This window comes from Hyaena hyaena, unplaced genomic scaffold, assembly GCF_003009895.1.
Source record: "Hyaena hyaena isolate Hyena2069 unplaced genomic scaffold, ASM300989v1 scaffold_2083, whole genome shotgun sequence".
Classification (NCBI taxonomy): domain Eukaryota; kingdom Metazoa; phylum Chordata; class Mammalia; order Carnivora; family Hyaenidae; genus Hyaena; species Hyaena hyaena.
Window position 1 is genome coordinate 52,087 of NW_024082704.1, and position 14,197 is coordinate 66,283.

The 14,197-nt window shown below is 42.5% G+C and overlaps 1 protein-coding gene across 1 annotated transcript in view; it reads left to right on the plus strand.

Moving 5' to 3' along the window:
- Window positions 1-962: 962 nt before the first annotated feature.
- The window catches only part of LOC120227197 (coagulation factor XIII A chain-like), a 51,125-nt gene continuing 37,890 nt past the window's right edge, over window positions 963-14,197 (plus strand). The window contains exons 1-2 of the mRNA XM_039225353.1: window positions 963-1,035; window positions 2,923-3,070. Of these exons, the coding sequence (XP_039081284.1) occupies window positions 2,941-3,070 (130 nt within the window). The 5' untranslated portion in view covers window positions 963-1,035; window positions 2,923-2,940. The remainder of the gene's footprint in view (window positions 1,036-2,922; window positions 3,071-14,197) is intronic.

A 14,197-nucleotide genomic window follows, 5' to 3' on the forward strand; every position in this document is an offset into this window, starting at 1 on the left:
CCACAGACAAAATAGCACAGCCCAGTGCACTTGACCATGGACAAGGGGGTGGGTGGGAGCCTTCCCCACTTAAGTGAGAGGAGGAAAGAGGGAGAAGATGGGTAAGTTAGCAGGCAAGTTCATAGATTGGTAGCAGAAAGTGTAGAGAATTCTTAACCAATGGCATCTTTTTTCCCCCTCTCTCTGTGAAATTAGATCAAGGGGCAGGGTCAGAAATTTGAAGACGGTAAAGAAGATTAAAAATAGCCAGTCTGAAAATAGGAGTATTTAGAGACACAAAGACTCAGAAAAAATATATACGTAGAAAAAAATTTTTCTATCTCTCCTGTTATTTAAAGATAAACCAAAATGGTTTTCAGGGGTGGGGAAAGAGTGTTATTTTCTAAAGTTTTTGACACTCAAAGTTATTTACTCATCTTCCCCAGGGCTGGGCCTCCCCTCCTATGGGAAGTTTTGCAGTAAGGTGGTAGCTGAGGCTCCCATGGATGTTTCAAGGATGTAGACCAGGCCTCTCAGCCTTATTTACACAAGAAGGGCACACTTCATGCATGGTCACAGCTGTCTGTGACCTGTCTGCAAAAGGGCAGACGCACCCTTCATTCCAGCCTAGCCGCACCTGTTGACCTGAGGACAGGGACATTGCCTTGTGAAGGAAGACCCTTCCAGCCTCTCTGACCAAAGGACAGGGACAGAGTCTGCCTGACACCACTGGAGAAGGGCTGCAGAACTGGAGGTGGGGATGGTGAGGAGAAGCAGGGCTGGGAGCTTGCAGGGCAGGGGGGGGGGGAGTCTCACTCCCAAGTAACACAGCAGGGTGGCAGAAGTAAACAGGAAGTCCTAGAAGCTGCTTGGTTTGCTCCAGCTGTCAAGAAGGGGGAGGAGAAAACCCTGTGGGTCGGGGGAAGAGGGTGGGGGCTGTTAGGAAGTTATTTAAGAGCCAACTTCCTTGTCTTTTTAACTGCGTCCTTTTGAGGAAGTGTCCCTGAGCAGCACAGCGCCAGCCTGAGGCTAGGCCACCTCAGGAGGGGACCGCAGGTAAGCAGCCGCCCCTCCTGCCCAGCGCAGCAGCTGCAAGCCTGCACCCAGGAGCCCAGGGGCTGGCTGTATCCATCCCCTGCCTGGGGTTTCCGGAAGTCCCTCAGGTGGCTGCTCTGGGGGCAGGGGGCCAGCGCGGGGAGGGGGCCTCCCTTGTTCAGTTCTGATCCTTGTCCCTATCTCCGCGCCTACCCAGTCCTCCTTCCGTCAGAGGGGACTCCTCAAGTACTCCTCCGAGTTGCCCTAAAGGCACTGCTTGCAAGAAGGCCACTAGCTGGGAATAGGGCCTTGGGAGTGTTCCCCCAAGGGAGGATTGTGGAGGGGTGAGAGACAGAAGGATGGAGAGGGACAGAGAGATAGGGCCGGGTAAGAACACCTGCTTGGCTCTGCTCTCTGTCCCTGTGCATCCTCTGTTCCCCTCCCAATGGGGAGGCCTCTGCCCAGTACCTACACCCCAGCCACCTGTAAGAAGGGGATACTTCTGCCACATGCACTCACCCATCCAGGCCTGCACAGGATCCTTTTATCAGCCAAGCACCTGGAGGTCCCCTGCTCTCTGCTTTCTGGGTTCTCTCTCCCAACAAGCCAGTGCTCTGCCTGGCTTTACTCTGTTCTCCCCCAAAGCCTCTCCTCCAGTAGCCTTCCCTCCATCATTAACCCTTTCTCCCTGTCCCCTGAGTTCACTGGAGACTTTGTGTAAATAAGGCTGTAGGTATTTACGGAAACCAATTCAGACTTAATTCTTGCAAACATCGCTGTCTCCTTCCAGACCAAATACCCTAGTAAGTGGTTCTCTTGTCTCCAGCTGGGTTGCCTTTGCTTCTAGAACAGTCTACTCTGGTTCGCCTCTATAGTGGAGGCTCTTCATCTTTGGAGGGTGTGCTTGGTTTTGGGGGGGAAAGCCAAATAACTGAGAGTCATGACTGGGTGATCCAGGTGATCCAGGTGAAAGCTTCATTTGGGTCAGAAACAAGGGCTCCCTTTATTTGGTCAGTCGGTCAACAAGTCCTGACTGAGGAGTGACAGTGAGGTGTGTGGTATTTGAGCTGGCTCCTTGCCTGCACAAACTCCAGAGGAAGGGGAAGCAGGCTTGGAGCAATGGCAGTGTTAGCACCACTGACCAAGTACATTTAGAGAAAGGCTATTTATAGCCTTATTTAAAATTGCAAATGTACCCCCCCACCCACCCACCCAGACTCTATCTGCTTTCTGCTCTGTGTGGTCTTGGCTCCAAAGTAGTGGCCACCTTCTTACACCCTTTCTGTTTACTTCTGGAAAGTGTGGGCTCCACCCTAACCCTCCCTAGACTCTAGGTCAACAATCCTCTCTTCTGTTCTCTGGTGTATCCCACAAGTGTCCAGATCACAGCCTGGCACATAGTAGGCCCTCATTAAATATAGGCTGAATTAAACTGCAAACATGAATGCTTTAGAGGATGCTGCTTATCTAGACATGGCTGAATGAGGTTATTCTTAAAAGTAAGTTAGGTTTCCCAAGCCTATATGAAATGGACATACATACAGGCATATGACAGTAAACATTTCTCACAAAGATATTGCCTTTAGAGGTAATGAGGGGATAAAAAATACTGCTTTCTAAAATCATTTACATTTTTCATTTCTTCAAATAAGGCCCTTTTCTTCTGCTTTCCATATGTTTTGACAAACAAGAAATCTCCCCGAGATCCTTGGGGAGCTATACTCCATCATTAGACTAATCTTTACTGCCACTTCTCAAGTTTTATTTATGCGAAGCTCAAAATGTGTTGCTCCAGTGTTATCTCACACAGATATGTCTGTTTCTCTATTTTTGAATCCTTGTCTCAAACGTAACTCACCTCCTATTCCTCTTCTGTGTCTCCCTCCCTCCACTCCATCCCCCCACAAGGAGCTTGTGAAGCTGAGAATGTCGGAGACCTCCGCACCTGCATTTGGAGGCAGGCGAGCCCTGCCCCGAAATACCTCCAATGCTGCAGAGGATGACCTCCCCACTGTGGAGATTCAGGGGCTGACACCCCGGGGTTTCAACCTGCAAGGTACAGGCACCGCCACCTGCTTCTCCCTGCAGGCACTGGCTGGTTCAGCATCCTTTATCTCCTAAGCTCCCACAAAAGAGCTTCCCCTGTCAGTGTCTGGTATTAAAGAAAAGACTCCCCCAACCTTCTTTGGAGTGGTCAAAGGACCAAAGATCCAGATTCTTGTCCCAGTTCTGCTACTTAATAGCTTTCTGATCCCAGGGAAGTCACTTTGTCTTTCTACCTCTTGGCTCTTTCCTATATAAAACAAGGGCACTCGTTTAGTGGATGCCTCTTCCAGGGCTGCCGTTCTGTTTTTTAAAAATACTCTCTAGCTGGAAGTTTCCACTTCCAAAATATTGTGGCTGTTTTGATTGTCTGGCTTGTGCCTCCTCCCTTCTTCCTTCTCCCTCCTCCCTCCCCTCTCCATTGCTGTGAATTTCAGAGCTGGAGAAAGATGCCAGACTCTGACAGTAATGGAGATGGAAGCCCTCTATGTCTCTCCAGAGCAGCCTGGTGAGCAGGTGAGGCAAGCTGCTTCCCCTGCTCTCTCCTCCACTGATCCCCAGAGACCTGCTCTGGGAGTAGCAGCTAGCAGCTGACCTCCACTCAGCCCTGTCAGCCTTGATGGGGCCCAGGTGCCAGCAGTGGCTTGGTGACACCGGAGCCATTCCCTTGGGCCCGGGGGCTGGAGCGGGGTAGGGGGGACATTCAGACTCATGTCCCTGAATGGCATCTAGCAGGGAGCACTTTTTGTCAGTAGCACCAAGCCCACTTTTGCTCCTGAGGGGACGCTGTGCTAAGTTTCACTAGAAGGTGAACATTCACTTGCTGGGATAGAGGTACCCAAGATCACACTGTGGTGCATGGCTAGTTACCTCCTCAGAAAGAGATCAGCACTTGAAAGCAAAGAAAAAGAACAATGCGGATTATTAACAAGTCCAGCAAAGCAGAGAACTGCTCACACATTGTGGACAGGTTTGATTGTGTTACTATCACATCTAGAGGATTTGATATCCAATTATGAAAACAGAGAGAGATCTAATACCATCCATTAGGGTACCATCCAAATTTGGAGGAGGGAGCTTACAGAAGGGCATCTTCAGTTGAATAGAAGGGTCCAGACAAACTTCTGAACTTATAGTTCTCTCCCAGCTGGGTGCCACATTCTCTACAACTTCACTGGTGGAGCCATAGAACAGAGTTAAAAAGGACTTGCTAATCCCCATGTTATAAGTGAGGAAGGTTTAATCATCTAAAGATTTAATCATCTAAATCTCCACAAAACAGATGAGAAAACTGGGGACAAAGTAAGTAGTTAATGTTCACTCCTTCACTGCCCAGTCTAAGATAGGATTCCTTTTCCCTTCCCTCCTTCCTTTCCTCTTTCCCTCCCTCCCTCCTTCCTTCCTTCCTTCCTTCCTTCCTTCCATCCATCCTTTGAATGCAAATAAAATTGGAAAGCATGAGGTTGTAAGATTATGAAGCAGATTACCTTGGTATATTCAGTTTTCTAGCAAAATTCCCCTCTGGCAGCTCTGGGCCCTGGGGAATGGCAGCCAAGGTGCTATAAAAGAAAAAGCAAGGAAGAACAAAAAGAGAGAGAGGCACAGGATCAGTGAGGAGAAATGTGTACAGAGAAGTGAGATGTAGCAAAGAGCACCCTAGACTCAGAAGACCTGGGTTCTGTTTCCACATCTGTCACTTGCTTACTTTGTCACCTAGGGGAGCTTCATTTTCTCCATCAGGAAAATGGAAGCAATACCTACTTCACAGCTGTCATTGTTATCAAATGACCAGTGCCCATGAGATACTTGATCTATAGGACATGACTAACAAATGCTCCTTGATTCAGAAAAAAGTTATCGTACCCTACTAGGTTAGGGGCCCACCCCAGTGAACACTTGTTTCTAAGGGGAACATGTAACCACCTGCAGGGCCTGTCTATCTGAAATCTGAACAATATGTTCCTAATAAAAAGTCAAAACTTCCAAAGAACTTGAGCAGGTGGGTTGATTTTTTAAAAAATCTGTGATTACTGGTTTTTGTTTATTTTTGGAGGCACGGGTGGGGAATAATATTGAAGTGAATTATTTGGAAAAATCAGTCATCATTTGCTTGGCAGTCATATGTGTCCATAGCCCAAGTGACATTCTGGAATACCTATTACAGGCCTTTGCAGAGGAGTGTTTGTGTCCAATGACTATTTGTACAATGAATGAACAGTCAATCACTGGAGAATTGAATGACTCACCAGCCCTGGAGTCATTATAAATCTTATTATTAATAGCATGTTCCAGATTTCACAAACATGCATGCATTTAATGTGAACTAATTGCTACTAGCTATGAAAATAAGGTCTCAGAACCCAGGGAGCATAGAGGGAAGTGCTAGATGATTAGAAGAGAAGAAAAATACCAGCATGCAAACCATCTGATCAAGGAGGACTGTCTCCTAATTATCCTTTACATTTCAAATTTCTCTTTAATTGTGCCAAAAGCAGATTTTCTGACACGAAATACATCGATTTGTCCCAAGTCATCCCCTGCTAAGGCAGTCACCATCTTTAGCTTACTTCTTCTTGCAGTTTATGCAATAACCACTAGGGGCGTCCAAGAGATCTTGGATCTCCCTGAGCCTCTGTCTGAGGACACTCTGGCTCACAAAGCCCTAAGGCAAACTCTCATTTGTTTCAATGGAAGCTCTTTCCAACTGTCCCTTTAGCAAGCTACTCTTACCAAACTGACTGAGAAGGCAGAGCTCTAGGCAAGAGGAGGAAAGGGGGGAAATGGCAGATTTTTCACTTCAAATAGCCCTGTGGCAGGCGATGTTTGTAATGCACACTGAATGTGAGTAATACCCTTAATTCACAGCTTTTGTGAATAGCTGGTTGAGAATGACTTTGGCCTGCATTTCAGACTGTATAAACCCACATGAAGTTCCTCCCATTCAGCGGCACAATATTTACAAAAAATTGAAATATTTGAGGTGACAGTGAAACCCCAGAGATAGGACCAACCAGTCTCACTGGTGATGTTTGACATCCTCATGTGTTTTTAGGGCTACTTAATACCCCCTTTTGAACTCAGTTGTAGCAGGGAATAGTACGTGAAAATCTCCTCATATTTCTGGATTTGCATCTCTTCCTAATAGACTGTTCTGCATGCTCAGTGGTTATTTCTGAAAATCTCTCTACAGCTTACCTGGTCTCAAAGGTTATTTTAGGAGATGTAATGTTCTGGAAGATAACCTTATATTCTTGGTCTGGTTTGACTCTGCATTATTAACCATAGGTGATCATTTGCAGTGGTGATTATAATCCTTGTTGGACAGATCTAATGTGATGAATTCAAACTGGAAAGCAAGTCTGGATTTCTTTTTTTAAAAAAATCAAATGCAAGAGAGATCTAGAATCTTTCAAGCTAATGGGGTCTTGTGCCTCTGAGCATCTCCCCCTTCCCACCACACTCCCTGTCAGAACCAGATCAACTAGTTAACTAGTTAATTATAAATCTCTCCTTTGTGGCGAATAAACCTCTCTGGATTGAAGGCTTTTAAAAGAATAAGAAAGGCATTTAATGTATGATTCAGAAATGAGGTTGTATAGAATCAATTCATTCTTTCATTAGATTTGTGTAAAAGCATTTAATGATTGCCACCTATATGTCAGCAACTATGCTAAGTTCTCTCTGAGGACACAAAGATGAGTAAGCCAATCCTTGGCCTCAAGTGGCTTTCCATCTGTAGATGAAATAGAGAAAGATCATGGAATTCCATGCAAAAAGAGTGTAACAGAAATTATGCCAATTGCAGCAAAAGAACAGAGAAAGGAATGACATGGTGTGGGTACAGTGGGAAAGAGGGTGTGGAAGGCTTTGTGACAAAAGGATATCTGGATTGGGTCTCAGAGAATGAATAAGAGTATTCGAGGCAGATAAGTGCATTTCTAGCAGAGAGAATACTATAGATCAAGTAATGGGGATATGGTGGGTGATGAGCCTGGGGAAATTAGGCAGGGACCTATTCTACACTGAGGTACACTGAGACCCTACATTTCCTCCTGCAGATAAAGGAGGACTTGTAAAGTATTCTAAAGAGCAAAATGACATCATCATAATTATGTTTCATGAAGGTAATTTCAATGGTGAGGAGAAAATGGAGAAAAGGAAATATATTTAGAGGCTGCAGTTGAGATACTTCCAGCAAAAGGAGAGGTAGACCAGACAGATTTCAGTCCCTGGAGAAGATGCTGGCCTCACTTCTTACTCCAGCTTCCTCTGAGCAGCTAAACATTTCTTCTTTTTTTTTAATTTCAAACAGTTTATTGTCAACTTGGTTTCCATAAAACACCCAGTACTCATCCCCACAAGTGCCTTCCTCCATGCCCATCACCCCCCTCCGGCTCTCCCTACCCCTTCTGCCCTCAGTTTATTCTCAGCATTCAAGAGTCTCTCATGGTTTGCCTTCCTCTCTCTTCCCAACTATTTTTCCCCTTCTTCTCCTTCATGGTCTTCCGTTAAGTTCCTCCTAATCCTCCTATACGCACAAACATATGGTATCTGTCCTTCTCTGCCTGACTTATTTCGCTCAGCATAACACCCTCAAGGTCCATTCAGGTTGCTACACATGGCCAGATTTCATTCTTTCTCATTGCCATGTAGTAGTCCATTGTATAGATAAACCACATCTTCTTGATCCATTCTTCAGTTGATGGACACTTAGGCTCTTTCCATGTTTTAGCTATTGTGGAGAGTGCTGCTATGAACATTGGGGTACATGTGCCCCTATGCATCAGCACTCCTGTATCCCTTGGGTAAATTCCTAGCAGTGCTATTGCTGGGTCATAGGGGAGTTCTATTGTTAATTTTTTGAGAGATCTCCACACTGTTTTGCAGAGGGACTGCACCAGTTTACATTCCCACCAACAGTGTAGGAGGGTGCCCATTTCTCCACATCCTCACCAGCATCCAGAGTTCTCTGATTTGCTCATTTTAGCCACTCTGTCCGATGTGACGTGGTATCTCAGTGTGGTTTTGATTTGTATTTCCCTGATGAGGAGGGATGCTGAGCATCATTTCATGTGTCTGTTGGCCATCTGGATGTCCTGTTTGGAGAAGTGTCTGTTCATGTCTTCTGCCCATTTCTTCACTGGATTGTTTGTCTTGCGGGTGTGGAGTTTGGTGAGTTCCTTATAGATTTTGGATACTAGCCCTTTATCTGATATGTCATTTGCAACTATCTTTTCCCATTCCATCAGTTGCCTATTAGTTTTACGGATTATTTCCTTTGCCTTCCAGAAGCTTTTAATCTTGATGAGGTCCCAATAGTTCATTTTTGCTCTTGATTCCCTTGCCTTTGAAGAGGTGTCAAGTAAGAAGTTGGAGCAGCTAAACATTTCTTATACAGTTTATGGTACAAGGCATTTGAATGGCAAGTTTAAAAACAATAAGCTGCCAGGTGCCTGTGTGGCTCAGTTGGTTTAAGCGTCCGACTTTGGCTCAGATCATGATCTCACATTCCATGGGTTCGAGCCCCTCCTCAGGCTCTGTGCTGACAGCTCAGAGCCTGGAGCCTGCTTCAGATTCTGCATCTCCTCTCTCTGCCCCTCCTCCACTCGCACTCTATCTCTGTCTCTGTCTCTCTCTCTCAAAGGTAAATAAACATTTAAAAAAGTTTTTAAAAACCAATAAGCTGCTTTTTAAGAAAATGGTTTTATTCATTCTAATTAATGATACTTTAAATTTTGGGGTATCCAAAAGAAATATGAGAAGAACATTTATCCTGTTGTTTCAACAATAAACAGACCTACTTCCTCATGGACAGTATTTATGCTTACAGTTTGATAATAGTATTACCAAAGATTGCATGAGGATTTCAGTTCACTAGGGAATTCCTAGGATATGAACCTAAACATTTAACTTATTTCAAGATTCCATCTGTGACAGGTGTAATCATTCTCTGAAGAATATTTTTACAACCTAAGGAGAAAATAATCTATTTTTTTTCATATTATGGAAAGGGTAGGAGGACCAGGAGGCAGCTGGCTCATGAGGACAGATCTTTTTTTAACCAGTCCATTTTCTGATATGTTTGGAATTAGGCTAAATTGTGTTAGGTAGACTTTTTGAAAGCTGTCACTTTGAAAGAGCAAGCTGCCAACTTTCCAGCTACAATATCTCTCTAAAAAGAAAAAAAAATAGCTTAGCAATGAGTGGCTCCATTTTGTCAGGAACTGGGCTTGGACAGGGAGAAGCAAATTCATTTCCTGTTTATGGCAAATAGAGCCTGGATGAGAAGGCTCTTTCAATCAAAACTAGGTCTCATTAATCCAATAAGCAAAGCAGAAATCAATTTGCCAGCTTAATGAATGTTTACTAAGTGTTTACTACACGAAGAGGGATAGCACTGACCAAAATGGACAATAGAAAGAACTATGATATTTTTATATCTATGCTCAATTTTTATGACCAAAATCTGTAGAGCCCTTGCTATTGCTAGGTATTGTAAACACTGAACACAAAGCTTGATCTGTGGTGACTGTCCATGAGCAACGAAAGAAATGTTGTTTAATTAGTGGTTTGGAGACCTCACCTTATTCCCCAGTGCTTGGGCCAACCCCTAGCAAATCCATAGAGCTATGCTGTCCTTTCTTTCTCCCTCTAAAGGATAAACCACTCTGTTGGTTACCCTTATATATGTCTTGTCCATTTAACTGAAGTCTACAACGTTAGTTCTTTAAACTCTCAAACTCTCACTGTCACTTTTAATCTTCCATGTCTTGGTCAAGTTTTATTTTTTTAATGAAATTTTTCCTTGGTTTAAATTATTTTAATATGTGCTTTTATTTTAAGAGATTAGAAAGGGAAATCTTACTTATCATTGCCTTGGTTTTTCCCCATATAGAGCACAACTGTAATTTTCCATTACAGTGCCAACAGGTAAGCACTGACCTGTTGCAGGGTTATTGCAGTAAAGAATGGAAAGATTATTTAGAAAAAAAATAGAATTTTTTAAGACTCCATACTTAGAATAAGTGTTATCAAAATGACAACATTGTAGACTACACTATGTTAAAACAAATTCTTCATGTATACGTTAATATATGTTTATCTTATATATTATCATTATTTAATTTATATTTATAAATAAATATTTGATATATATTTATGTGACAAATATAAATACATTATGTATATTTTTTCACTATGAAACCACAGTTTTTTTTATTAATTTTTTAATGTTCATTTCATCTTGAGAGAGAGAGAGAGACAGACAGAGCGTGAGCAGGAGAGGGGCAGAGAGAGAGGGAGACACAGAATCTGAAACAGGCTCCAGGCTCTGAGCTGTCAGCACGCAGCCCAATGCGGGGCTCGAACTCACTAACTGCAAGATCATGACCTGATCCAAAGACAGATGCCCAACCAACCAATGCCACCCAGGCTACCCTGAAATCATAGGGTTTTTTTGGCTTAATGTTTAGGCTAAAAAACAAATCTATTAGTACTCTTGCTTACCCTTTGTTATAAGCAATATGTGAATTATGCACTATCAGGGCACGGCATTTTTATTCCAGTCTGAAATAAAAGTGCTGCTCTGGAGGCCTCATGTTACAAAACTGCTGATCACCATCTTCAATACTGTACAACATATAATATACTGTACACACACACACACACACACATATATATATATATATACAATATACTACATATAGTCCTGAAACTGGTATCTGTTAAGAACAAAATTGTCTGATAAATAACATTTAAAGGAATCTTGTGATTAATCTTATGATAAATAGAATACCCATTCTATGAGGAATAACCAACTCCAAGCTCCAAATTTTCAGACATTACATTAGTTTAAAGTGAAAAGCAGCGTATTTCCTATGGTTTCTTTTTACACCGTCCCAGGTACAGTGAGGATGAGATCTTGTCCTCAAAGGGCTTGCAGTTTCATAGATTAAATGGCCTATATTAGGATAACACAAAGTGCATAATGATAATAAATTTGTATTAAAAAACGGAAAAACATATTCTGAGAATAAAGAGGAAAAAATTATTTCATCCATCTGTGGAAATGCAAGAAAAGCAAACCTGTAATCAGAATACACTACCCCCGTATTGCAGATCATAAAACTGAGGCACAGCCAGTTTGTATAACTTGTCTAAAGTCATGGCAATAGTAAGTACCAGAGCTGGAATTTGAGTCCAGGCAATCTGGCTCAAAAATCTATACTTTTAGGGGTGCCTGGGTGGTTCAGTCGGTTAAGCATCTGACTTCTGCTCAGGTCATGATCTCATGGTTCATGGGTTCGAGCCCTGCATTGGGATCTGTACTGACAACTAACTCAGAGCCTGGAGCCTGTTTCGGATTCCGTATCTTCCTCTCTCTCTGACCCTCCCCTACTCATGTTGTCTGTCTCTCAGAAATAAATAAAACATTAAAATTTTTTTTAAATCTATACTTTTATCCACTATGCTATTCTCCTCTCTTAATAATAACAATGATAATACACTGAAAATAATTTGTGAACATTACTAGGTGTCAGACACTGTGCTAAAGCACTTTACATACATTTTTTCATTTAATCCTTACACTAACCCTGTAAAGCAAACATTCCATTGTCTTTTTTTTTTTAATGTTTTAATGGTATCTGTCCTTCTCTGCCTGACTTATTTCGCTCAGCATAACACCCTCAAGGTCCATTCAGGTTGCTACACATGGCCAGATTTCATTCTTTCTCATTGCCATGTAGTAGTCCATTGTATAGATAAACCACATCTTCTTGATCCATTCTTCAGTTGATGGACACTTAGGCTCTTTCCATGTTTTGGCTATTGTGGAGAGTGCTGCTATGAACATTGGGGTACATGTGCCCCTATGCATCAGCACTCCTGTATCCCTTGGGTAAATTCCTAGCAGTGCTATTGCTGGGTCATAGGAAAATTAAAAAAAAAAAAAAAAAAGAGATCTACACACTGTTTTGCAGAGGGACTGCACCAGTTTACATTCCCACCAACAGTGTAGGAGGGTGCCCATTTCTCCACATCCTCACCAGCATCCAGAGTTCTCTGATTTGCTCATTTTAGCCACTCTGTCCGATGTGACGTGGTATCTCAGTGTGGTTTTGATTTGTATTTCCCTGATGAGGAGGGATGCTGAGCATCATTTCATGTGTCTGTTGGCCATCTGGATGTCCTGTTTGGAGAAGTGTCTGTTCATGTCTTCTGCCCATTTCTTCACTGGATTGTTTGTCTTGCGGGTGTGGAGTTTGGTGAGTTCCTTATAGATTTTGGATACTAGCCCTTTATCTGATATGTCATTTGCAACTATCTTTTCCCATTCCATCAGTTGCCTATTAGTTTTACGGATTATTTCCTTTGCCTTCCAGAAGCTTTTAATCTTCATGAGGTCCCAATAATTCAATTTTACTCTTGATACCCTTGCCTTTGGGGATGTGTTAAGTAAGAAATTGCTGCGGTTGAGGTCAAGGAGGTTGTTTCCGGCTTTCTCCTCTAGGGTTTTGATGGCTTCCTGTCTCACATTCAGGTCCTTTATCCATTTTGAGTTTATTTTTGTGTATGGTGTGAGAAATTGATGTAGTTTAATTCTTCCACATGTTGCTGTCCAGTTCTCCCAGCACCATCTGTTAAAGAGGCTGTCTTTTTTCCATTGGATACTCTTTCCTGCTTTGTCAAAGATTAGTTGGCTGTACATTTTTGGGTCCAAATCTGAGTTCTCTATTCTATTCCATTGGTCTATGTGTCTGCTTTTGTGCCAATACCACACTGTCTTGATGATGACAGCTTTGTAGTAGAGGCTAAATTCTGGGATGGTGGTGCCTCCCATTTTGGTTTGGCTATTTGAGGTCCTTTTTGGTTCCACACAAAGGGATAGACTGACTTTAACCAGACTCACTAGACATTAACCAAATTCACTAGATAGGTTCATAGAACTAGAAAGCCAGAATTTTCATTTACAATAGAAATAAAGCCAGTGAGAGCCAGATACTAAGAAACAAAACAAAACAAAACCGAAAAACCTTGAATTTCTCTTTCCAGCTTTATATTTTCCTTTGGCGAGGCTGCTTAGGAAGCTGAGGCATAAAGCTAATATACTCATTTTCAGGGGCACATTGTCATTGAAGCAGAGGTGGGATGAGATGAGACAATCCTGGCAGTGCTCCAGGACCAGTGCTTTCATTACCTGGAGGCAGATTAGACTCACCTCATCTTTCACCTGGAGTACTGCAGCAGCCTCTTAGCTGACCTTCTTGCCTCCAACACTGCCACCATCCATTCCTTTTCTTACTCTGTCATCAGAAGCAGATGAAATTTATACACATCAATCCAATCATGTCAGTTTGCTAGTTCAGATTTTTCACTGGATCCCCAATGCAGTTAAAATCCAAATTCCTTAGCATGGTCTACAGGGCTTGCATGAATGCCTCCTGGCTACTCTTCTTCTGGAGTCCCTCTAGCAAACTCCAGCCAACCAATTATACGTCAGTTTCTTAAGTAAACCACACACCCGCTTGCCTCAGTCTTTACTCAACCTCCTGTCTCCCTGAAACATCCTTCCTCACCCCTTTTTCTACCTGGAGAACTTGCTCATCTTTCTGACCACTGCTTCTATACCTCACTTCCTTCAAAAAGCTTCCTTAATCCCCACCTCCCAAATTTGAGTTACAGGTTCCCTATACCTTCCAGATACCCTCCTCCATCAAATACCCTGTACTGCTTTATCAAAATATTTAGGGTGCTATGTCATAACTATCTTTTCAATATTTAGTATATACCACTGTGCATTTATCTAGCTTGTATTTATTAGGCGGTGATCTAATCAGCATTTATATTCATGTCTTGAATGGCAACATAAAATGACACACAAAATTCCTGGAGGACAGCAAGTTGGGGAGAATATTAAATATATTGAACATATGCTTAGGGTCTAAAATTACATTAAGAGCCTGGAACAATTAACCAAATTCAGTAAGATGAAATTCAATATGGATACATATAAAGCCTTAAAACTGAGTTGCAAAGAAGAAAACCTTTGCTTAGATATGGCTAAATAGAAACATGAGTGAGTGGTTTCTAAGGGTCTAGATTGAATCCTAATCATAGAAATGACATTAGAATGTATTTT